Consider the following 22563-nt stretch of genomic DNA (forward strand, 5'->3'; position numbering starts at 1 on the left):
GTATAATCTTTTTGGTTGAATCATCCTCTTAAGCTAATACAATCACAGATTGTCATCAGTACATTTTTTGAGAATTGAAGAAATGTATACCATCCAATTTCCCCCTGCTTTCTGTAGGACAGCCAATTAATCCTCAGTGTCGTATTTATCCTGAGGAAATGATCCAAACTGGCATCTCTGCCATTGATGGCATGAACAGTATTGCCAGAGGCCAAAAAATTCCCATTTTCTCTGCAGCTGGTCTACCACACAATGAGGTGAGAGCGGTGTTCATCTTTATAATATTGCAGTAATTTCAACATGACAAATTTGGGCTTTTACATCTCAAACATAAAAATAATTGTAATCTGGTATATACATACATTTACCTTTTGTGAATGTCAAAATATGGGTGAGAAAAAATTACATATTATATAATTTGTTTAATGTTTCATATAATATAGATATGTCTATGTAAAGTGATCATACAAAATTGTATTAAATTTTAAACGGTTAAACACTTTTGGTAAATGGGTTAAACCTGTTTTTTTTTGTTTGTTTGTTCATTTGTTTGTTTTTTAGATTTCAAATTAAATTAGTATTTTGGTGCTTGTACTCTGATACTTAAATATAGTATTTTGATATGTCATCAGATGTTTCTTGTTCTAAATATACATGGCAAGAGTATGTAAACTCTTAAAAGAAATTACATTTTATCAGGTGTCTTGTTTAAATTAATGTATAAATAAATTGTATTGAGCACAAACATTTGAATGTTAAAATAGCAAACTCTCATTTTAACACAAAAAATTGTGGATCATACTCCAATACCTTTAAATTGAATCAAATGCCTTAAATCTAATGTAGTTACCTACAATAATAACTTTTTTGTTTGTTTGCTGTTTCCAGATTGCTGCACAGATCTGTCGCCAGGCAGGTTTGGTAAAGAAGTCTAAAGATGTGATGGATTACAGTGAGGATAACTTTGCCATTGTGTTTGCTGCCATGGGGGTGAGGGGCACATGTGAATTAAAATCTAAGCAGTCTATGGGTGTTTACACTTGTCATATTTGGTTTATTTAAACCAATTATGAGTCTCTGTCTATTTGCAAACTATTTCTTGTGCAGTTTGACTGAAAAATATGAGTGAAACACTGAACAAGGACATCTAAATGAACCAGAAACAACACACAATTCCTTAAGAACCTTAAAAAGGACATTAATTATAATATGTTGGTTGTAACCCTGATTAACCCAGCACAATCAAAGGTGATTTTCATGCACATTTTGTCAGTAAAGCCAGTTCTGTAATTGGCCATAAATGTGCTTTCAGATGGAGTAGCATTCATTCTGCAATTTAGTGCTTTGTGTTGCTGCTATATCTGAAAGTACAGAAAAATACCATATTTAATAGCTAGGTTTACTAAAAACTTAATTTTTTCACAGTCATGTGATTATTAATCATGTTGAATCAATAAAACAGTTTAAGCCACAGTTTGATTTCCTTTGACTCTTTTTTTTTAATTAAATAATTTTTTTTTATTTTGTGACACATTTGCAGTTTGCAGCACATTCTGGCTTTTGGAGGAGATTTACTACTGCTCACAGAGCCATGCTTCCCTGACAAGATGTGCATGACATTTGTAACTTTTTCTAAATTGCAATTTCGATTAATGATTTATTGTGCAGCCGTTTTGATGTTGCCAATTACAGTTTAACTCAGGCATCAGAATAATCTTGCAACAAATCGATGTATGATGGAGGAATTTCTGGCAGCGGTTTGACTGCCTTACACATTTCTGAAGTTTATCATGATTTCTCAACTGCTACAAATATACATACTACCTGCAAAGTTAGATCAGTTTTAAATGTTTGAAATGTTCTGTTGCAAAATATGCATAATAGAATTATTTTCTATATGTTAAAGTTTGATTGACATTGTGAATGCTGGATATTACGCAGGACTAATTGTGTCATTTTATTTATTTTGGTCCAGACCAAACCAACAATACCAAACTTCAACTGTGAACACAACCTAAATGTATACATTCATACTAGTGGGATATCTAACTGACATTATTTGTATCTTTAGGTCAACATGGAGACTGCAAGATTTTTTAAATCAGACTTTGAAGAGAACGGGTCCATGGACAATGTGTGCCTTTTTTTAAATCTGGCCAATGATCCCACGTCAGTATCCTCTCAGACATTCTTGACAGACATGCAATAGTTCACCCTAAAGTGAAATTCTGTCATCATTTACTCACCCTCATGTCCTTCCACATATATAATATAAAGCCTTTAAGACTTTAAATAATGCATATAAGCATCATAAATCGTTTTTAAATTATCAAAGGTTTAATCCTAAGGAGTCAAAAATGTAATTAATTAAATATAGAGCAATCAGTACAATCTGACTTTAAAAGTATAGTTCACCCAAAAATTTAAATCTACTCACTATTTACTCACACTGAAGAACAAAATACCCATAGTGGGAAAAACAAATACTCTAAAAGTCAATGGTTTCCAGCTTTTAAAAAAAAAAATCTTCATTTGTTTTAAACAGAAGAAAGAGGGTCAAATTCATTTTGGGGTGCATTATCTCTTTAAGGACAGAAAGATTTGAAAATAATGACAACATTTTTGGAAAGATAAACCAAAATGTTGAGTTTTCTTTTGCAGGATTGAACGTATCATCACCCCTCGCCTTGCACTTACCTCAGCTGAGTTCCTGGCTTACCAGTGTGAGAAACACGTGCTGGTCATATTGACTGACATGAGCTCTTATGCCGAGGCCTTACGTGAGGTACATTATAATGTTAATTGACAGACATTCAGAATAACATTAAACTCATTATTATCTATTAATTTTTGTGGTCATCTTAAAGGTGTCTGCTGCTAGAGAAGAGGTTCCCGGGCGACGTGGTTTTCCAGGTTACATGTACACAGATCTGGCTACAATATATGAGAGGGCTGGACGTGTGGAAGGACGCAATGGATCCATCACTCAAATCCCAATCCTCACTATGCCCAATGATGGTTGGCAAACTTCTACTTACTCAACTTTAAATTTTTATTTACAGAAATAGTTTACTAAGCCGGGACCATGCTGAAGGAAAATGAATGAATGAATGAATGAATGAATGAATAATGGTTTCAAATTTTTATGAGTTTATTAAAATTTGTATTAGTTTCTTTCAATTTTTTTAGGAGTTTATGAGTTTCTTTCTGCCGTTAAACACAAAAGAAAATATTTTGAAAATTGTTGGAAGCTATTGACTTTTGTTGTATTTGTTTTTCCTTCTATGGAATGCATTCAGGTTTTTGAGCTTTCTTCATAATATCTTCTTTTGTGATCGACAGAATATAGAAACTCATAAAGGTTTGGAAGCACTTGAGGTTAAGGAAACAGTGGTACATTTTCATTTTGGGATCTTTAAGCTCAAAGTATACACAAAGCTTTTCAAAGCATACTTCATTTTCATAGTATGCATGAACACAGGCTATAGAAAGAATTATTCTCGTCCAGTGTCTGGGCTTTTGGTCTCTAAAAGTTATAAGCAAGACAGATGTCTTTGTACTTATTTGATATACATTTGTAGATGTCTTTTAATTCCCTCACAAAAGTGCTCAACAATAGTTTTTGCTTGCTTTTGTTATCTTCTGTAGATTAGCTTTCATAAATATTGTTGACTTCATTTCTTATTTTTGGCCACAACAAGAAATTACATTATCAGCACAGTTCTCATACCATAGTGTACTAGTAAAACAGTAAAAACAACAACGTCTGGACTTATATAATCATAACTGGTTTACTTGCCTATTTAATATTTGCAGATATTACTCATCCTATTCCTGATTTAACTGGCTATATCACTGAAGGTCAAATTTATGTGGATAGACAGCTTCATAACAGACAGGTGAGTTATGGATACAAGCTTAAAATTTGTACTTTTAAAGCTATAATTACACTTTATCTGACTGCATCTCTTTTGATGTTTTCTAACTATTATTGATCATATTATGCAGATTTATCCTCCCATCAATGTACTACCCTCTTTGTCTCGATTGATGAAATCAGCCATTGGTGAGGGAATGACACGTAAAGACCACTCGGATGTCTCTAATCAGCTTGTAAGTATGGCAGTATGGGAAATGTTTTACAGTATCCCTTTTAGTTTTGTTAATATTTATTATTATCTTTTTTCTTTCCCGAAGAAGTCGATTGTACTCCAAATGCAGATTTTTCAAAAGCAACAATACAGTAAAAGTCAAATCCATTGTATTTTTAATAAGGTCATTATATTCTGTGATGACAGCTGAATTTTCAACAGTCATTAGTTCAGTCTTTTGTGAATTGATACTTTAGAATTCATAATTTGCACTTCAAGAAGAGGTTACAGAGGCCAGGGAGTGAAGTGCTGTGCAGGTAAACCTTGCTTCTCTGACTTCTTAAAGGTGCAACAGACGCTAGAAGCCATAATCTTTAGCCTCCATATTAGAGCAACCTTATCCCATGCAGAGAGTCGCTAGTTCGATCCCAGCTTGGAGTGGGTTGGGTGATGTAGAACTGGCGGGGTTACAGAAGCATTCTGCGTTAGAAGTTTTTATTATCAGTTTTGAGCAAGTGAATGCATCTCTGCTGAATAGCAGTGCTGAATCGCCACAGCTATATCACCCTGCAGCCCAAGACTGGTTACTCACTGAAGCTAAGCAGGGCTGAGCCTGGTCAGTACCTGGATGGGAGACCACATGGGAAAACTAGGTTGATGTTGGAAGTGGTGTTAGTGAGGCCAGCTCAACCTGTGGTCTGTGTGAGTCCTAATGCCCCAGTATAGTGAAGGGGACACTATACTGTTTGTGAGCGCTGCCTTTTGGATCACAACAAGGTCCTGACTCTCTGTGGTCATTAAATATCCCATGGCACTTCTCGTAAAGAGTAGGGGTATATCCCCAAATTCCGTCCATCCATCACTGATCATGGCCTTCTAATCATCCCCATCCACCAAATTTGCTGTATCATTATCTCTCCACTCCATCAAAAGCTGATGTGTGATCCTTGTGTGTGTTTTTTTAATATTTTTTTTTATCTAGATTTCTTTATCTTTATTGTTTGTGACTCAGGTTCTGCTCTTTTTTTTACAGTATGCTTGCTATGCTATTGGGAAAGATGTGCAGGCAATGAAGGCTGTGGTTGGAGAAGAAGCACTGACATCAGATGACTTGTTGTACTTGGAGTTCTTACAGAAATTTGAGAGGAACTTTATTTCCCAGGGTAAGTAACAATGGTAGGGTACACATGGAATTGTGCAGAAAACAAAGTTAAATACAAGCTAAACAAATCCTAACTCTCACGGCTTCTGATGATTCATTGAGGTTCTATAAAGTGAAATAATTAGTCTGTGCAGGAAACTGAGGATTATTTCATAAAACATGCATTCCTCAATTTCCTTATTTATTATAAAGGTACAAGCTCAAATTTGACTGAGCCTGAGACATTATGCAACAAGAAGAGTTCTGTATACATGTCATCAGGAGCCACTGTTTTTGTATTGTATTTATTTTAACTATTTTTTTTTTTTCAATTTTATTTCAGCAGTGACAACCACATTAAAGACATAAAAGTTTCACATTTCTGGTTGAAAACATTGTCATGTAAACAGCTCCTTAAAAAGCACTATCAAACTACGCCTATATTTGTTGTGAATATGCTTTAAAAATGACACACTGTACTTTTAAATATAAGAATAAATGAATTCTGTAAAATTCTGTTCAGTATGTGTATAAAACATGACTCGTTCCAGAAATTGTGATGATTTTCCTTCTTTTTTTTATTAACAAATGTTATGACTTGCAACATTCCCAGTGATGCGGAAGGGCGTCCGCTGCGTAAAAACAGATGCTGGATAAGTTGGCGGTTCATTCCGCTGTGGCAACCCCAGATTACTTAAGGGACTGAGCTGAAAAGAAAACAAATAAATGATTTGCAACAGAAGTGAAGTTTCACAAACTAATTTCGAGAGGAGCACGTGACATGATTGTGCACTGCTGGACACTCATCCGTAATCAGTAATAATCCAATCAGAATGATCCTAGCTTAATATAAATAGATCACTTTCTCCTTATTGCTCTATCTTCGTTTTGAAAGAATCCCCCTTTCCACCCCATCTCCTCCTTTTTCTCCCTTTCTAAAGGGGGGGTGATCGAGATCGGGATCTGATCTCAGATCCCATGATATGCTTATTGACCAGGCGGGAGCCCTGGGCTCAAATATCTCCGAGCTCAGGGTTCTCTCCCGGGACAGCATGCCAAACCTGCTATAAATGCCCAGCATATCTAAGTGGGAACTCTTGAAGTGCCATATGACGTTAGCCATACTTGAGCCAAGTATGTTTTGTGCCACAGGTGCATATGAGAACCGGACTGTGTTTGAGACGTTGGACATTGGCTGGCAGCTCCTGCGAATCTTCCCCAAGGAGATGCTGAAGAGGATTCCTCAGAGCACTCTGGCTGAGTTTTACCCCCGAGACTCCAAACATTAGTCTTTCTTCCTTGTTCATTCACTTTGTCTCTCAATCAACCGTGAATCTGTCATCTACACTTCTAGATGTTTCTCAGTCTCTGCAATCAAGTACACACAGCCTAGATTGGTGGAATACAAAGCTGTTTTTCATTGCTGCTCTGAGTATTTGCTTATGTAAGTGTTGCTAAATAGTGAAGCCAATGTAGTATGAATAGTGTCGCTACACTTCTGTGTGGATGTTTTTTTTGTGTGTGGCTCAGTGTGACAACAGTGTGGTAAAGGCCAGACAGAGTTTACACTTTAGAGCAAGTGGCTACTAGTGTGTATTACAAAACAATCTGTTTCTTTATTTCAGAAGTGCTAAGATTATAGATTAATGTATTGTATGGATTTGTACTTATTACAATCTTTTCACTGTATATTTAAAAGAGAAAATGTTCTATAAATGATGAAGAGTAGCCAGATGTTCATTAAAATGCATAAACTGCAGTGGCCATATCAATTTAGGAGCAGTTGTTTACTATAGCAAGAGGAAAGCCAAACACTGAGCAATTTATTTTTGTTCATTTTTTTTCTCACATTATTTTATGAGTTGTATCGAAAAGTGTGATGTATGGTTGTGGCAATATATTTATTTATTATTTATTTTGGTGCAATAAATGTATGTACTGTGTAAAGTGTGCTATATCATGTTCATAAAGAAGTGATTGACCTCATAATGCATGAAAACTATAAAAAATATGTATGTGACCACTTGCTTCGTGAAATAAACATTGATGTGGTGTAATTTATTCCTATTTATGACAGTAATTAAATATAATACTGCGACAATGCACTTCTACATCACTACACTGTTGTACTGATTATTTACAGTATATTGCAAAGCACAGCACTGGGTTTATTCTTGATAATTGTGAAAAAGTCTTTTGCTTAAACATTCATGCAAAAATTTACACTCGATCCTATATACTTTCTGCTTCATACACTAGTAAATGTCAATTTGCAATTATACTGGCTCTTGCTGTGAGGAATAAATGCAGAGGAGGAATTAATTTGCTTCGCACATTGACGAAGGCTTTGAGCCTAAAAGTTTGTGTCTTTTCCCAGCACATAATTTAAAATTAAATGAAATAAGAAGACTGCTCTCATCAGTGTAAATCATAATTTCTTAAATTAAGCGATTTAATAAATTGACTGACCAAAATCTAAGATAAAGTAATGGAAAATTACAGTCTGAACGGCGTTGCTTTAGTACCCTTTTTTAAATTGTGTCTGAGGAAATGATCAATAGACTTTTCTTCTTTTGCCATGTACTGTTAGATCATTTTACACTTGTCTACAAATGTGTAATTTATGGTTGTTTATTAGGATGTATTTGGTGCCAAGAATGCAATATCAAGTGATATGTATTGAATGAAAACTATATAAAATATGTTACATATGGTTTGTTGTGGGCAAATGAATAATGCTCAAAATACTAGTAAACAAATATACAATACAACGTATAATCCAGCAAAATTGAAACATTAGGCAATAAAAAAAATATATAAAAATGATTCATTTACTTATTTACTCTTTAATTGTACAAAATAAACAGTGAAAGGCCGGGATTAGCTGCTTTACAATGTTTAAACAGCAGAGGGGGTCAGACCCTTTATGAAAAGTTCAATTGTCTTTTTAGAGCAAGTGATTTTCCCAGGTGAACAGTGTTAATGTAATTAGTGATTTCATTAAATGGCTAAAGGCCTATAAAAACACTTACCTCCAGAACTTTGCATGCTTGGATTTGTGGGTTGTTTTTTGATTTGGTACAATAAGCTGTCAGTGTGCTGGGTTTGTTGCTTGGTTTTTATTAAGCCATGGATCAAGGGTGGAAAAGGTGCGTGTATCCAGTTGCACTGGTTGTGTTTCGTTCTGCAAATATTGTGTTCCTGAAAATGATTAATGTAATGATGCTATGTCTTTCTGCTTGTAGGTTACCCTTTTTAGTAGTCTTCCTGCTATTTTGGATGAATGCTCCTGGTTATGCATGTAAGTAGTTGATTGTAGGGTTTCCTTTCTATCATAAGTGCACTTTATGCTTGTATCAACTTCTAGTTTGTGGATCTAAGACATTTTACGCTCAAAGTGGTAGCTCACCTTTAACCAAAATTCTTTATTAAAAAGTCACTTTTCAAATTGGTCTGTTAATACAAAATGGATGGGTGACCTTTTTAAATTGCATAACGTTTTTCCTAATGAATTCAGTGGTTTTTATATCTCTAACAGCTTGTTTTGGTGTTTAGCAAAATCTAAATTTGGTTTACAACCACCCTGAGTCTACTTGTTTTTGGGCTAAATAATTAAACGAGCTTTGTGTAGCTCTTTTTACAGAAGCTATTGAGCTGCATGATCCAATTTAATGTAAAGGATTTGAGATGTGCATGTGTATATACATGGACACAGTAAGAATTTAATCCAATATAAATATTTGTCTATAAATGTGTACAAAGATTATTTTCTAATTCCTTAGCTTTATTTTTTTTATTCTTCCCCCCTCTAGATTTAACTTATCCAAATGCTGGCCAATGGTGGGGTCAGCCTACTGACAACGCATTCTTGCCTCTTGTGGTCCAGTCTTCTGTGCCAGAATCCCCTGTGACTGGGGTTTTGCTTGAAGAAGTGGTCTCTAGTTTCCCAAAAAACAGTCCTAAGTTTAATCTACTTCAGGTTGTTAAAGGTGGTGTTTCCAGCAGTTCTGACTCTACACCCCAAGCTCTATCTCCAAATACCCCCTCTTCAGCTTCTCTGCCTGTGGATCAATCTGGTATGAGTGGTTTAGTGTCACTTCAGGGTTCGTCTGGATCATCCACTTCAAGTGGTTCTGGACAACTTGTTTTTGCACAAGGGGAAGGTGGCAGCTTTGCATTGAAGACTGGAGTTACTGGCCAGTCTACTAATGATCAGAGCTCCCCTAGTCCGTCTAGTTCAGCTTCACAAGGTACCACCTATGGTGTAATTACCCAGGCTCAAGGTGCAAGTCAGTCTGCTCCAGGATCTTCATCCCCATATACAACCATATCATTGCCCAAATATGTTACTAGTCAGTTGATAACTGGACCAAGTTCAAAGCAATTTACCTCCGTCTATGGCACCCAGACAGGATCCTCTGCCCCTTTCACTTTGAAAGAAAGTACCACATATGGTGGACAAATCCAGACTCAAGATGCCACAAGTCAATTAGTTTTGGGATCTTCAAACCCTTACGCATCTGTATCATCACCCCAAGTTGTTACTAGTCAGTTGACGCCTGTGCCAGGTTTGAAGCAGGTTACATCTGTCTATGGCACTCAGACTGGTTCTTTTGCTCCCTTCACTCTGCAAAAACTATTCCAGGGTAAAGGTTCAACAAGCCCGGTTTTTTCAGTACCTTCAACCCCATACGCCTCTGTATCATTGCCCCAAGGTGTTACTAGTCAGTCGACCACAGTGCCAAGTTCAAAGCAGATAACCTCTGTCTACACCACCCAGACAGGATCCTCTGTCCCTTTCACTTTGCAAGAACTACTCCAGGGTCAAGATTCAACAAGCCAGGTTGTTTATGAATCTTCAACCCCATATGTATATTTATCATCGCCCCAAGTTGTTACTAGTCAGTTGACACCTGTGCCAGGTTCAAAGCAGGTTACACCCGTGTATACAACCCAGACAGGATCCTCTGTCCCTTTCACTTTGCAAGGATTACTCCAGGGTCAAGATTCAACAAGTCAGGTTGTTTATGGTTCTTCATTCCCATACGTATTTGTATCGACGCCCCAAGTTGTTACTAGCCAGTTGACACCTGTGCCAAGTTCAAAGCAGGTTACCACTGTCTATGGCACTCAGACTGATTCTTCGGCTCCCTTCACTCTGCAAAAACTACTTCAGGGTAAAGGTTCAACAAGCCAGGTTGTTTCAGAACCTTCAACCCCGTATGTATCTGTATCATTGCCACAAGTTGTAACTAGTCAGACGTATAAAGTGCCAAGTTCGAAGCAGGTAACCTCTGTCTACACCACCCAGACAGGATCCTCTGCCCCTTTCAGTTTGCAAGAACTACTCCAGGGTCAAGATTCAACAAGGCAGGTTGTTTATGAATCTTCAACCCCATATGTATATTTATCATCGCCCCAAGTTGTTACTAGTCAGTCAGCTGTGCCAAGTTTAAAGAAGATTACTGCTGTCTATGATTCTCAGACGGGTTCTTCTGCTCCTTTTACTTTGCAAGGAAGCACCACCTATGGTGAATTAATCCAGCCTCAAAATGCCAAAGATGCGTCTTCTACGGGATCTTCATCCGCTGTCCTCCAGACCTCAACCGGTGACTCTTCTAATCCTTCGAGCAGCTTTTCTACCCTAAAACGTTATTACTCTGTTAAGGATTAGGAAACCGTTAAACTGCCATCTGATGCAATGTTCTTCTTTAATTTCCAATAAAATTTTCAAGTTTCCCAAGCGTGAACGAATTTATTTTTGGTGGGTTCAGGATGTTTCTGTTGCTAGTATGTAGCAAACTGACCATTTCAAATGTGTGGGTATGGTTTAGCAAGTGACGCTTATCTTGGACTTAAGTGATTAATTGTAAACTTATATAGTTTGAATATGAGATCGTTGTCATTCTACAGAATTATTTATTTGTAGTATGAATGGTGTCGCTGTGTGGATGATTTTTGTTGGGCTTGGGCCCAATCCCAATTCTACCCCTTCGCATTTCCCCTTACCACTACCCCCCTTTTGCGCATTTTACGTCAAGGGGTAGGGGGGTCCTTATTCTCTTTAGATTGAAGACGCAGGGTTAAGGGGATGGGGTGAATACCCCTTCGAAAGATTTTTCAGAATCACACTCTAAAAAGAGGGGTAAAAAATCTTTCCCCCCCCCCATTACAAATTTTTACAACAAACGAGCTGATGTTATATTCATAACTGCGTTCATGTTGTACCGTCATACTTTAAAAATTAACGCCAAAAAAAAGCTAAATTTTGCAATCTAAAACCCATTATCATAACTCCTGGATAGCAGTCCCACAACATTCTGACACTCTATGACACATCAATACCCTGTCAGTAGTGTCTAGTGGCTGGCAATGGGCATTTTACAGTGTCTACAATCATGGTTATGTTGTTTTTGGTGTGTTTACATAGATGAATATGGCCACTCTGTTAAATGCATAGTATTGCAATCTTATTGTCACATTATATCGTTTTGATAATATAATGTATGCCTTCAGTGATTTCCTGAAGATAAATACCTATAAAAAAGCACAACTGGAATGACTACAGCAGTCACAATCGTCTGATCTCAAATGAAGCAAGAGATTGCGATGACATGCAGGTGCTGTGGTGCTGTCCCAATTCTTAGGGGTAAATTTTTAAGCCCTTCCCCTTCACCCTCTGTTGTAAGGGGTAGAGGTACAAAATAGATTTGTGTCAGTGTGGTAAAGGCCAGACAAAGTTTAGACTTTAGTGCAAGTAATATGGCTACTAGTGTGAATTATAAAACAACCTGTTTATTTCAGAAGTGCTAATATTATGGATTAATGTTTTGTATGGATTTTTACTTATCTCAAACTTTTCACTGTATATTTAAAAGAGAAAATGTTCTATAAATTGTGAAATGTAGCCAGATGTTCATTAAAATGCATAGAAACTGCAGTGGCCATATCAAATCAAGAGGAAATCCAAACACTAATCAATTTATTTTTGTCATTCTTTTGTCACATTATTTTATGGTTTGTATAAAAAAATTGTGATGTATTTTCGTGGCAATAAATGTGGAAATATATTTATTATTTATTTTGGTGCCAAGAATGTACATACTTCCTCCGGGTGCTCAGTTTTTCCCCACAGTCCAAAGATATGCGGTATAGGTGAATTGAATAAGCTAAATTGTCCATAGTGTACTTCTCCATCAATACACTGTTGTTCTGATTAAGTACAGTATATTGCAAAGCACTGCATTGGGTATATAAAAATGTAAATTGGATTCTCGATAATTGCTTCTTTTGCTTAAACATTCATGCACATTAAAACTTGATCCTATATACTTTCTGCTTCATACACTGGTAAATGTCAATTTGCAATAAACTAAATTGTGATATATTGGTTCTTGCTGTTCCATTGCTGCATGATTAGCAAAGGAGGAAATAATTTGCTTTGCACATTGGCGAAGGCTTTAAGTCTAAACATTTGTTTTTTCCCAGCAAATTATTTAAAATCAAATGAAATAAGAAGACTGCTCTCATCAATATGAATCACAATTTCTTAAATTAAGCGATTTAATAAATTGACACACCAAAATCTAAGATAAAGTAATGGAAGATCACAGTCTGAACGGCGTTGCTTTCGTACTCTTTCTTAAACTGTGTCTGAGGAAATGATAAATAGACTTTTCTTCTTTTGCCATGTACTGTTAGATCATTTTACACTTGTCTACAAATGTGTAATTTATGGTTGTTTATTAGGATGTATTTGGTGCCAATGATGCAATATCAAGTGATATGTATTGAATGAAAACTAAAATATGTTACATATGGTTTGTTGTGGGCAAATGAATGATGCTCAGAATACTAGTAAACAAATATACAATACAATGCACAATTCAGCAAAATTGATACATCAGGCAATAAAAAAACTATATAAAAATGATTCATTTACTTATTTACTCTTTAATTGTACAAAATAAACAGTGAAAGGCCGGGATTAGCTGCTTTACAATGTTTAAACAGCAGAGGGGGTCAGACCCTTTATGAAAAGTTCAATTGTCTTTTTAGAGCAAGTGATATTCCCAGGTGAACAGTGTTAATGTAATTAGTGATTTCATTGAATGGCTGAAGGCCTATAAAAACACTTACCTCCAACATTTTGCATGCTTGGTTTTGTGGGTTGTTTTTTGATTTGGTACAATAAGCAGTCAGTGTGCTGGGTTTGTTGCTTGGTTTTATTAAGCCATGGATCAAGGGTGGAAAAGGTGCGTTTATCCAGTTGCACTGGTTGTGTTTCGTTCTGCAAATATTGTGTTCCTGAAAATGATTAATGTAATGATGCTATGTCTTTCTGCTTGTAGGTTACCCTTTTTAGTAGTCTTCCTGCTATTTTGGATGAATGCTCCTGGTTATGCATGTAAGTAGTTGATTGTAGGGTTTCCTTTCTATCATAAGTGTACTTTATGCTTGTATCAACTTCTAGTTTGTGGATCTGAGACGTTTGATGGCACTTAACGTGGTAGCTCACCTAAACCGAAATTCATGAAGAAAAAAAAAACTTTTTTTCAAATTAATCTGTTAAGTAAAATTTTTCGCAAAATGAATGATGGGTGACCTTTTTAACCATTGATTTCCATAATGTTTTTCCTATGTAATTCTGCCGTTTTAAATTTCTAACACTCGCAAAGCTAGTTTTGGTGTTAAGCAAAAATTTAAGTTCATTTACAACCACCTTGAGTGAAGGCTTATTTTTGGGTTCACTATCTAAACAATCAAGCTTTAGTGTAGCTCTGTTTTTACAGAAGCTATTGAGCTGCCATATACAATTTATTTAATGGAAGTGACTTGAAATGTGCATGTGTATACATGGACACTGTAAAAGTATTCTAATATAAATGTTTATTTAGAAAATTATTTTTTGTACACCCTAAAACTTCTTTTTTTTTTTTTTTTTTTTTCTTTCCCCCCTCTAGATTTAACTTATCCAAATGCTGGCCAATGGTGGGGTCAGCCATCTGACAACGCTTTCTTGCCTCTTGTGGTCCAGTCTTCTGTGCCAGAATCCCCTGTGACTGGGGTTGTGCTTGAAGAAGTGGTCTCTAGTTTGCCAAAAAACAGACCCAAGTTTAATCTACTTCAGGCTGTTAAAGGTGGTGTTTCCAGCAGTTCTGACTCTACACCCCAAGCTCTATCTCCAAATACCCCCTCTTCAGCTTCTCTGCCTGTGGATCAATCTGGTATGAGTGGTTTAGTGTCACTTCAGGGTTCGTCTGGATCATCCACTTCAAGTGGTTCTGGACAACTTGTTTTTGCACAAGGGGAAGGTGGCAGCTTTGCATTGAAGACTGGAGTTACTGGCCAGTCTACTAATGATCAGAGCTCCCCTAGTCCGTCTAGTTCAGCTTCACAAGGTACCACCTATGGTGTAATTACCCAGGCTCAAGGTGCAAGTCAGTCTGCTCCAGGATCTTCATCCCCATATACAACCATATCATTGCCCAAATATGTTACTAGTCAGTTGATAACTGGACCAAGTTCAAAGCAATTTACCTCCGTCTATGGCACCCAGACAGGATCCTCTGCCCCTTTCACTTTGAAAGAAAGTACCACATATGGTGGACAAATCCAGACTCAAGATGCCACAAGTCAATTAGTTTTAGGGTCTTCAACCCCATACATATCTGTATCATCACCTCAAGTTGTGACTGGTCAACTGACACCTGTGCCAGGTTCAAAGCCGGTCACCTCTGTCTATACAACCCAGACAGGATCCTCCGCCCCTTTCATTTTGCAAGAACTACTCCAGGGTCCAGATTCAACAAAGCAGGTTGTTTATGAATCTTCAACCCCATACGTATCTGTATCATTGCCCCAAGTTGTTACTAGTCAATTGACACCAGTGCCAGGTTCAAAGCAGGTTACATCCATGTATACAACCCAGACAGGATCCTCTGCCCCTTTCACTTTGCAAGAACTACTCCAGGGTCCAGATTCAACAAAGCAGGTTGTTTATGAATCTTCAACCCCATACGTATCTGTATCATTGCCCCAAGTTGTTACTAGTCCGTTGACACCTGTACCAAGTTCAAAGCAGGTTACCTCTGTCTATGGCACTCGGACTGGTTCTTCTGCTCCCTTCACTCTGCAAAGGTTACTCCAGGGTAAAGGTTCAACAAGCCAGGTTGTTTCAGTACCTTCAACCCCATATATAGCTGTATCATTGCCCCAAGGTGTTACTAGTCTGTCAACACCTGTGTCAAGTTCAAAGCAGGTTACCTCTGTCTATACCACCCAGACTGGACCCTCTGCCCCTTTCACTTTGCAAGAACTACTCCAGGGTCAAGATGCCACAAGCCAGTTTGTTTCAGGATCTTCAAGCCCATATGTAGCTGTATCCCTGCCCCAAGTTGTTACTAGTCAGTCAGCTGTGCCCTGTTCAAAGCAGGTTACATCTGTCTATGGCACTCAGACTGGTTCTTCTGCTCCCTTCACTCTCCAAAGACTACTCCAGGGTAAAGGTTCAACAAGCCCACTTGTATCCGTACCTTCAACCCCATACATATCTGTATCATTGCCCCAAGGTGTTACTAGTCAGTCGATGACATTGCCTAGTTCTAAGCAGATAACATCCGTCTATACCACCCAGACAGGATCCTCTGCCCCTTTCACTTTTAAAGAAAGTGGCACATATGGGGGACAAATCCAGACTCAAGATGCCACTAGTAAATTAGTTTTAGCATCTTCAACCCCTTACGTATCTGTATCATCACCCCAAGTTGTGACTAGTCATTTGACACCTGTGCCAGGTTCAAAGCCGGTCACCTCTGTCTATACAACCCAGACAGGATCCTCTGTCCCTTTCCCTTTGCAAGGAGTACTCCAGGGTCAAGATTCAACAAGCCAGGTTGTTTATGGATCTTCAACCCCATACGTATCCGTAACATTGCCCCAAGATGTTACTAGTCAGTTGACACCTGTGCCAAGTTCAAAGCAGGTTACTTCTGTCTATACCACCCAAACAGGTTCTTCTGCCCCATTCACTTTGCAAGGAGTACTCCAAGGTCAAGATGCCACAAGCCAGTTTGTTTCGGGATCTTTGAGCCCATATGTAGCTTTTTCCTTGCCCCAAGTTGTTACTAGCCAGTCAGCTGTGCCCAGTTCAAAGCAGATTACCTCTGTCTATGGCACTCGGACAGGTTCTTCTGCTCCTTACACTTTGCAAGGAAGCACATATGGTGGACCAATCCAGCCACAAAATGCCAAAGATGTGTCTTCTACAGGATCTTCATCCTCTGTCCTCCTGACCTCAACTGGTGACATTTCTAATCCTTCCAGCAGCTTTTCTGCCCTAAAACGTTACTACTCTGTCAAGGATTAGGAACTGTTTAACTGCTATGTGACTCCATGTTTCTAAGCTGTTTTCCAATAAAAGTTTGAAGTCAAGTTTCCTAGGCATAAATTATTTATTTTTGGTGGGTGTGGGATGTTTAAGTAGTTGCCACTATGTAGCAAACTGACTATTCAAAGAAATCCATTGAAATGTATACAATTTAACAAGTGACAATTTAGCAACATTTTGAACCTAAAAGTTTAATAGGAACCCAGTGTGGTTTGAGTAGGACACTGTTGTCTTTCTACAGAAACCCATTCACTTTTTTTTTTTTTTTTTTTTTTCTCCTCACCTGTCCTTTTGTTTTCCAGTGATTTTTGCACTTGATGAAAGATTTTAATGTAAAAATAGTGCTGCTGTGAGGTCACACCTGCTTGGTTTAATTGCTTAAATGATTTAGTTGAAAATATCCATTAGAAAAAAGTAATCAACGTAATCAGTAACTTTTTTTATTTTGATTTTTTATTTTTTTTTTATAAAGTAATTAAAGTGCACTACTTATTGCATTTAAATAGGGTAATTTGTAATCTATTAAATTTCCAAAGTAACCTCCCCAACACTGCTTGTAAGTCTCCTCTTCAGCCTGCTCTATCTCCATTACCAAAAATAAAAAAGAAAAGAAAAACCTGGCACAGACAAGGCCTATCCAACTATACCATCCACAACCAACCTTATGTTGGAAGGACATCCATCCATGCACATGCCCATCTTTTTTTTTTTTTTTTTTTTTCTTTCATGATCATCAATTTCCAGTCATTGCTGAGGTGTGATTCCCTTTTTTCCCCATGTGGTTCATTCCAATTCGCAATATACTATTGAAAAATATCAAGTCATTAATTAATCGCAATTCCTTTTTTGGGAAATTTCATGTACCATTGTCTCTAGTCTGGTTCTGTTGTAACAGTAATACATAATATTTCACAGCTATGAATAAATAGTCTACAAAATGACAATCTATGAACAGAACATATACATGTTACAATAATTAGTAAAACTGTATAGAGAACGAATAACATTAAAAAGCTACAAATGTTGAACAGGCTAGCAGAATTAATTACTAATAAATAATAAATAATGCAAAATCCTGACAATCTATACAAAAATAGACGTATATTAGCATGCAGTATGTTAAAGCTGACAGCATAAACATACATTATAACAGATCAATTTATCTAATGAAATAACATTTAATAAATCTGTTATTCCTACTATTCAATGCCATTTCAGGGTAGTCACACTTTCCAGGTGTTACATTTTCCAGGACTTTATATTTACTATAATACTTATTAAACTATAAGAAAAATATACCGATCCAGCTCAGGATACTACAATTTAGCATTTTTTTTTTTTTTTAGAGAATTCTCACTTGTAACTCAGGCCAAACGTCCCCCTGATACTGAACATTCTTGCATCTTCTAAAAGGTGTTTAAAATAAATTGTTACTGTAATATATCTGTCAAAAAATATGACAGCCTTTAGCTGTCATGAATAAGACATGTAATGCATAAGTAATCCTCAATTTAGATGAGCTCACAAAACAGCAAGAATAAAACATTTATTAACATACACAGTAACTTCCCTACACTGTTAAACCTTACTGTAGATATTGCAGTAACTAAATGTAAAATAGCCAGTGTTTTGCTCTAATAAAAGAAAACCATATTTTACTGTAAAAGAAGCTTTCTAATCTGTAATTTGTAGTACAAAGAATAAATTAAAACAATTTACTTTATGTACCAATTACAGGAAGTAACTGTGACAACAAATGGGAAATTACTGTTTTACCATTACTGTCCCATCTACACTGATGCTTTTATTGTGCTATATATAGAAGTGCATTTACCCTAATGCAGAAAATAATGATTTAGACAGCAGCTATGCTTCTATCCAAAAATGTAAATAAACTTTATGTGCAAAACTGGATTATCGAATAAAAGACGTGCAAAAAAAGCCGCGTTTCCATCCAATGAGTCAAAGCGAACAAAATCGCCACTTCCTAATTAACTGGCAACAGTAAAACCAGAATTTGCTGCAGTAGGAGAAGCTGCATCAATCGTTTCTTCATCTAATAAATGACTTGCGCCTCCTGACACGCGCAAAATGAAGGCAATCCTGACACGCAGTGAACGCGCAGTGGCGTTTGAAGGTGTCAGACGCAGAGCACAGACGCTCTTGATTCTTGAGGTCATTGATAATATAATAACACTAATACTGTCTTATTCCAAACACAAAATTGTGATAAAAGTTTTCAGAATATGTTGATTTGTTTACTTCTGAGTGCTCCATTCTCTATTTAGCAGTTCGGATGGTGTTTTTAAGCCATAAGTAAGAATCTACAATGAGTAAGTAAAATGTGTTCAAATGTTTTTGAGGGTTTCTAAAGTAGGTCTGTGTATGTTGTTGTCCTGAATTGTGTTTTTAAAGGCTACATTGTTAGGTAGCCTCTCCTCATATATCTTCTTACATTATTTTAGTATATTTATTCATTGGATATTGCCTATTTCCATAATGTACAGATGCTAACACTGTAATGTGTCTTTTTGGCAAATAAGCAGACTTTATACACATAAAAACCATTAAATTCCAATCTCATCAGTTAAATAGCTAACGTGCAGTCGTGCACAGGGATTATCACAGAGATTCACAAACCTCTACTGTCAGGTCCCAGATTGTGAATTTGTTGCTTAGTATTTTTCAGAGCTGTGTTTCCAACTGTGCATTCATAAGGACATTGGAAACGTTTGTTTTATTAAACTTTTTAAAATAAATAATAATAAAGATTGGATCCTTTGGATTTTCAGTGTTGCCGACTTTTTGTTTGTTTTAATAATTATTTTAACTTTTTTTTTTTTTTGAGAATTGATTTTTTTTTTTTTTTTGACAAACATGTTTCTAACCCTATCTGGATTATGTGTGTGTGCTTTTTTATATGCTAACTTTATTATTATTATTATTATTTGAAAAAAAAAAAAAAACGTAATTAAGTGATTTTTTTTTTCTTTTGGTTCTTTTTATGTTTTTAACCTTATATTAATTTAACGTTTTACAGTATATCAGGAGTCAATTAATGCCACATTAGAGCTTATTTAAAGGTAAGTATTATACTGTTTATCAGGCATGTCCAAGCTCAGTCCTGGAGGGCCGGTGTCCTGCAAAGTTTAGTTCCAACCCCAATCAGACACACCTGGGCTAGCTAATCAAGCTCTTAAGCTGCGGTCACACTAGAGTTTGTGTGTGCAAAATTCTGTCGTACAGCGATGCAAAAAGAGGTGGGATGAAACAAGATGATTAGACATTAAAAAAAGCAAGCTATTGCTCCATGTTTTAAATTTCTGTCCAGAGAGGTCATGTTGTGATCTTTGATTGGTCTTACACAGTCAAGGGATGCGATTTCGCAGGTCAGAGTTCACCAAGCTTGAACTTTGCACTGCAGCAACTTGCAAAATTTGACGCATGACCCTGCGTTTCCAGTCTGACGCATTCGCGTGCGTATGAATGGAAGTCAATGGGGGAGACAAGTCCAGTGTGACTGCAGCTTTACTAGGCTTTTAAAAACAACATTGCAGGTGTGTTGGGGCAAGTTGGAGCTAAATTCTGCAGGACACCTCCCCTCCAGGACTGAGTTTGGACACCCCTGCTGTACATGAACGATATACATTTAAAGGCGAAATTTAAAAAAACAATTAATCACTCACTTAAACAGCACTTCTACACATTTTTTGCAGAGGCTCAATAAAGTTGACTAAAAAACATCAAATGAAGTAAGTAAAAGTGGTATTTGTAGAATAAAGGTTTTTTTTTTTTTTTTTAATAAATGCATAAATCAGGTTATTTGCTTCATTTTTTATTTCTACAGGTTTGGAACAACATGAAGATCAGTGCTGAAGGATTTTTAATTTTTTGCACTGGATGGAGTTTGTTTATTAATCAATTTATATTCAATTCCAATCACCTTTATTTGTATAGCGCTTTTACAATGAAGACTGTATCAAAGCAGCTTCACATAAAAGACCATAAATTGAAACAGTGTAGTTCAGTTTTTAGTGTTCAGTTTAGCTCAGTTCTTTGTGGTTTAATAAACACTACTGGGAGTCCAAACACTGAAGAGCAAATCCATCGATGCGCAGCTCTACAGATTTTCAACCATGCAAGTCAGTGGCGACAGTGGAGTGGAAAAAAAAACTTCAGCAATTGGCGAAAGTGAAGAAAAACCTAGAGAGAAACCAGGCCCAGTTGTGCACGACCTTTTCTCAACTGGCCAAACGTCTTGTGCAGAGCAGCAGTCAAGGCGCCGGAGTCTGGAAGCTGGAACTTAGCGAAGACTCATCTGTCCCTGAAGCTTCATTCAAGAGTTTACGAGCCATAAATGAAGAGGCTTGACCTCCTTTACTTGACTTTGCTATTCTAGGTACTACCAGAAGCCCTAAGTTTTGAAATCTTAAAGAGCAAGTTGAATTGTAACAAGACAGAAGGTTGGTTAGAGAAACAGGAGCTAGATTATTTAAAGCTTTATAGGTAAGAAGCAATATTTTATATTCAATACAAAACTTAACAGGCAGCCAGTGTAAGGAGGATAAAATTGAGGTGATATGATCATATTTTCTAGACTTGGTAAGAAATCTGGCAGCTGCATTTTGTACTAGCTGAAGTTTGTTAATAGAGGATGCTGAGCACCCAGCAAACAGAGCATTACAGTAATCCAGCCTTGAAGTCATAACAGCATGGACTAGTTTTTCTGCATCTGATATGGACAGCATACTTCGTAACTTAGCTATATTTCTCAGATGAATGAAGGTTTTTTTTTTCAAAAGTTAAATTGCTATAGTATGCTATAGTATGGCACCCAGATCTTTTATAGTAGAGCTATCGCTAACTTTGTATCCCACTAATTGTAGGTCAGGTTGTGAGATCTGCTGTGTACAGGATTTAGGCCCACTGAGTAATAATTCTGTTTTGTCTGAGTTTAAGAAAAGAATATTGTTGATCATCCAGTCTTTAACATCTTTAATACACTTGTTTTTTTTTTTTTTTTTTTTTTTGGATATGTGATTGTGATAAATGTTGGCAGTTGCTTAAATGTTGTTTAACTCAGTTCCTGGAGGGCTGCAGCCAGCAGAGTTTAGTTAACACCCTGCTTCAACATTAAGCTGCGGTCATACTGGGTTTTTCCACCCATATACTTCCATTCATACGCACGCGAATGTGTCAGACCGGAAACGCGGGGTCATGCGTCAAGTTTCGCAGGGTGCTGCAGTGCAAAGCTCAAGCTTGGTGAACTTGATGCAAAATCGCATCACTTGACGGCTCGAAACCAACCGAGGATCAAAACATGACTTCTCTGAACAGATATTTAAAACATGGAGCAATTGCTCGCTTTTTTAAATGTCTAACAAGCTTGTTTTATCCCGCCCCTTTTCGCAACGCCACACAACATAATATCATTCATTTATTCATTTACATGTCAGCTTAGTCCCTTTATTAATCCGGGGCCGCTACAGCAAAACGAATCGCCAACTTTTCCAGCAAGATTTTACGCAGCGGCCCTTTTTTAAATGTCAGATGATATTTAAATGTTTGACACCTGTGCTATACACTACATGTGTTGTTTATAAATTTAACCTTTTTGTTTCATTGTAAATAGACAAGTATTGATATCTGCTGATTTATGTTTTTGTATATTTTCTGTTGTATATTTTTTTGCTGCCAAATCAATAAAATGCATTTGTCTAAAGAATTTATATTCTTTCTATTTTAATAACACTTAAGAATACTGATTAATTTTAGTAACACTACAATAACTATATGGCATACCGTTAATGTGTATGCAGTATAATGTTGTGTGTTGTAACACTACAGAACAGTAATTCACTGTAAGCAGTTTCTAGTTAGTCTAAGCTACTGCTCTATTACAGTAATTAACTGGCAACACTGCATGGCAACACTCTTGCCAG

General features: G+C 36.7%; 3 protein-coding genes across 8 annotated transcripts in view; all 3 read left to right on the plus strand.

Annotated features, from left to right (window-relative positions):
- atp6v1b2 (ATPase H+ transporting V1 subunit B2) overlaps window positions 1-7294 on the plus strand; it is a 14581-nt gene extending 7287 nt beyond the window's left edge. For 2 of the 3 annotated variants that reach the window (XM_087268984.1, XM_087268983.1), the window contains exons 7-15: window positions 118-257; window positions 889-990; window positions 2072-2169; window positions 2662-2785; window positions 2868-3018; window positions 3817-3899; window positions 4009-4113; window positions 5125-5254; window positions 6385-7293. In XM_087268984.1, the coding sequence (XP_087125110.1) occupies window positions 118-257; window positions 889-990; window positions 2072-2169; window positions 2662-2785; window positions 2868-3018; window positions 3817-3899; window positions 4009-4113; window positions 5125-5254; window positions 6385-6521 (1070 nt within the window). In that variant the 3' untranslated portion in view covers window positions 6522-7293. 3 annotated transcript variants of the gene reach the window in all.
- A 984-nt stretch (window positions 7295-8278) lies between these two features.
- On the plus strand, window positions 8279-10975 carry wu:fi09b08. 4 transcript variants are annotated; one of them, XM_087270447.1, is made up of 4 exons: window positions 8279-8381; window positions 8478-8533; window positions 9045-10606; window positions 10749-10975. In XM_087270447.1, the coding sequence occupies exons 1-4, from the start codon at window positions 8362-8364 to the stop codon at window positions 10770-10772; spliced, it is 1662 nt and encodes a 553-aa protein (XP_087126573.1). In that variant the 5' UTR covers window positions 8279-8361; the 3' UTR covers window positions 10773-10975. The 4 variants fall into 4 exon arrangements, with proteins under 4 accessions (XP_087126573.1, XP_087126575.1, XP_087126574.1 ...); XM_087270449.1 differs by having other exon boundaries at window positions 10753-10975; XM_087270448.1 differs by having other exon boundaries at window positions 9045-10602.
- Window positions 10976-13385: 2410 nt separating this feature from the next.
- On the plus strand, window positions 13386-16665 carry LOC100332822 (uncharacterized). Its single transcript, XM_087270445.1, has 3 exons — window positions 13386-13487; window positions 13584-13639; window positions 14196-16665. The coding sequence occupies exons 1-3, from the start codon at window positions 13468-13470 to the stop codon at window positions 16598-16600; spliced, it is 2481 nt and encodes an 826-aa protein (XP_087126571.1). The 5' UTR covers window positions 13386-13467; the 3' UTR covers window positions 16601-16665.
- Window positions 16666-22563: the final 5898 nt, after the last annotated feature.

The sequence above is a fragment of the Danio rerio genome, chromosome 10 (genome assembly GCF_052040795.2).
Source record: "Danio rerio strain M-AB ecotype USA chromosome 10, GRCz13ab, whole genome shotgun sequence".
NCBI classification, from domain to species: domain Eukaryota; kingdom Metazoa; phylum Chordata; class Actinopteri; order Cypriniformes; family Danionidae; genus Danio; species Danio rerio.

Excerpts from the sequence above, each read along its gene's own strand:
- LOC100332822 (XM_087270445.1), top strand. The coding sequence starts at position 13,468 with ATGGATCAAGGGTGGAAAAG. Across the intron at positions 13,488-13,583 it reads ATGGATCAAGGGTGGAAAAG|GTTACCCTTTTTAGTAGTCT; the intron begins GTGCGTTTATCC and ends TTCTGCTTGTAG. Across the intron at positions 13,640-14,195 it reads GAATGCTCCTGGTTATGCAT|ATTTAACTTATCCAAATGCT; the intron begins GTAAGTAGTTGA and ends TCCCCCCTCTAG.
- wu:fi09b08 (XM_087270446.1), top strand. The coding sequence starts at position 8,362 with ATGGATCAAGGGTGGAAAAG. Across the intron at positions 8,382-8,477 it reads ATGGATCAAGGGTGGAAAAG|GTTACCCTTTTTAGTAGTCT; the intron begins GTGCGTGTATCC and ends TTCTGCTTGTAG. Across the intron at positions 8,534-9,044 it reads GAATGCTCCTGGTTATGCAT|ATTTAACTTATCCAAATGCT; the intron begins GTAAGTAGTTGA and ends TCCCCCCTCTAG.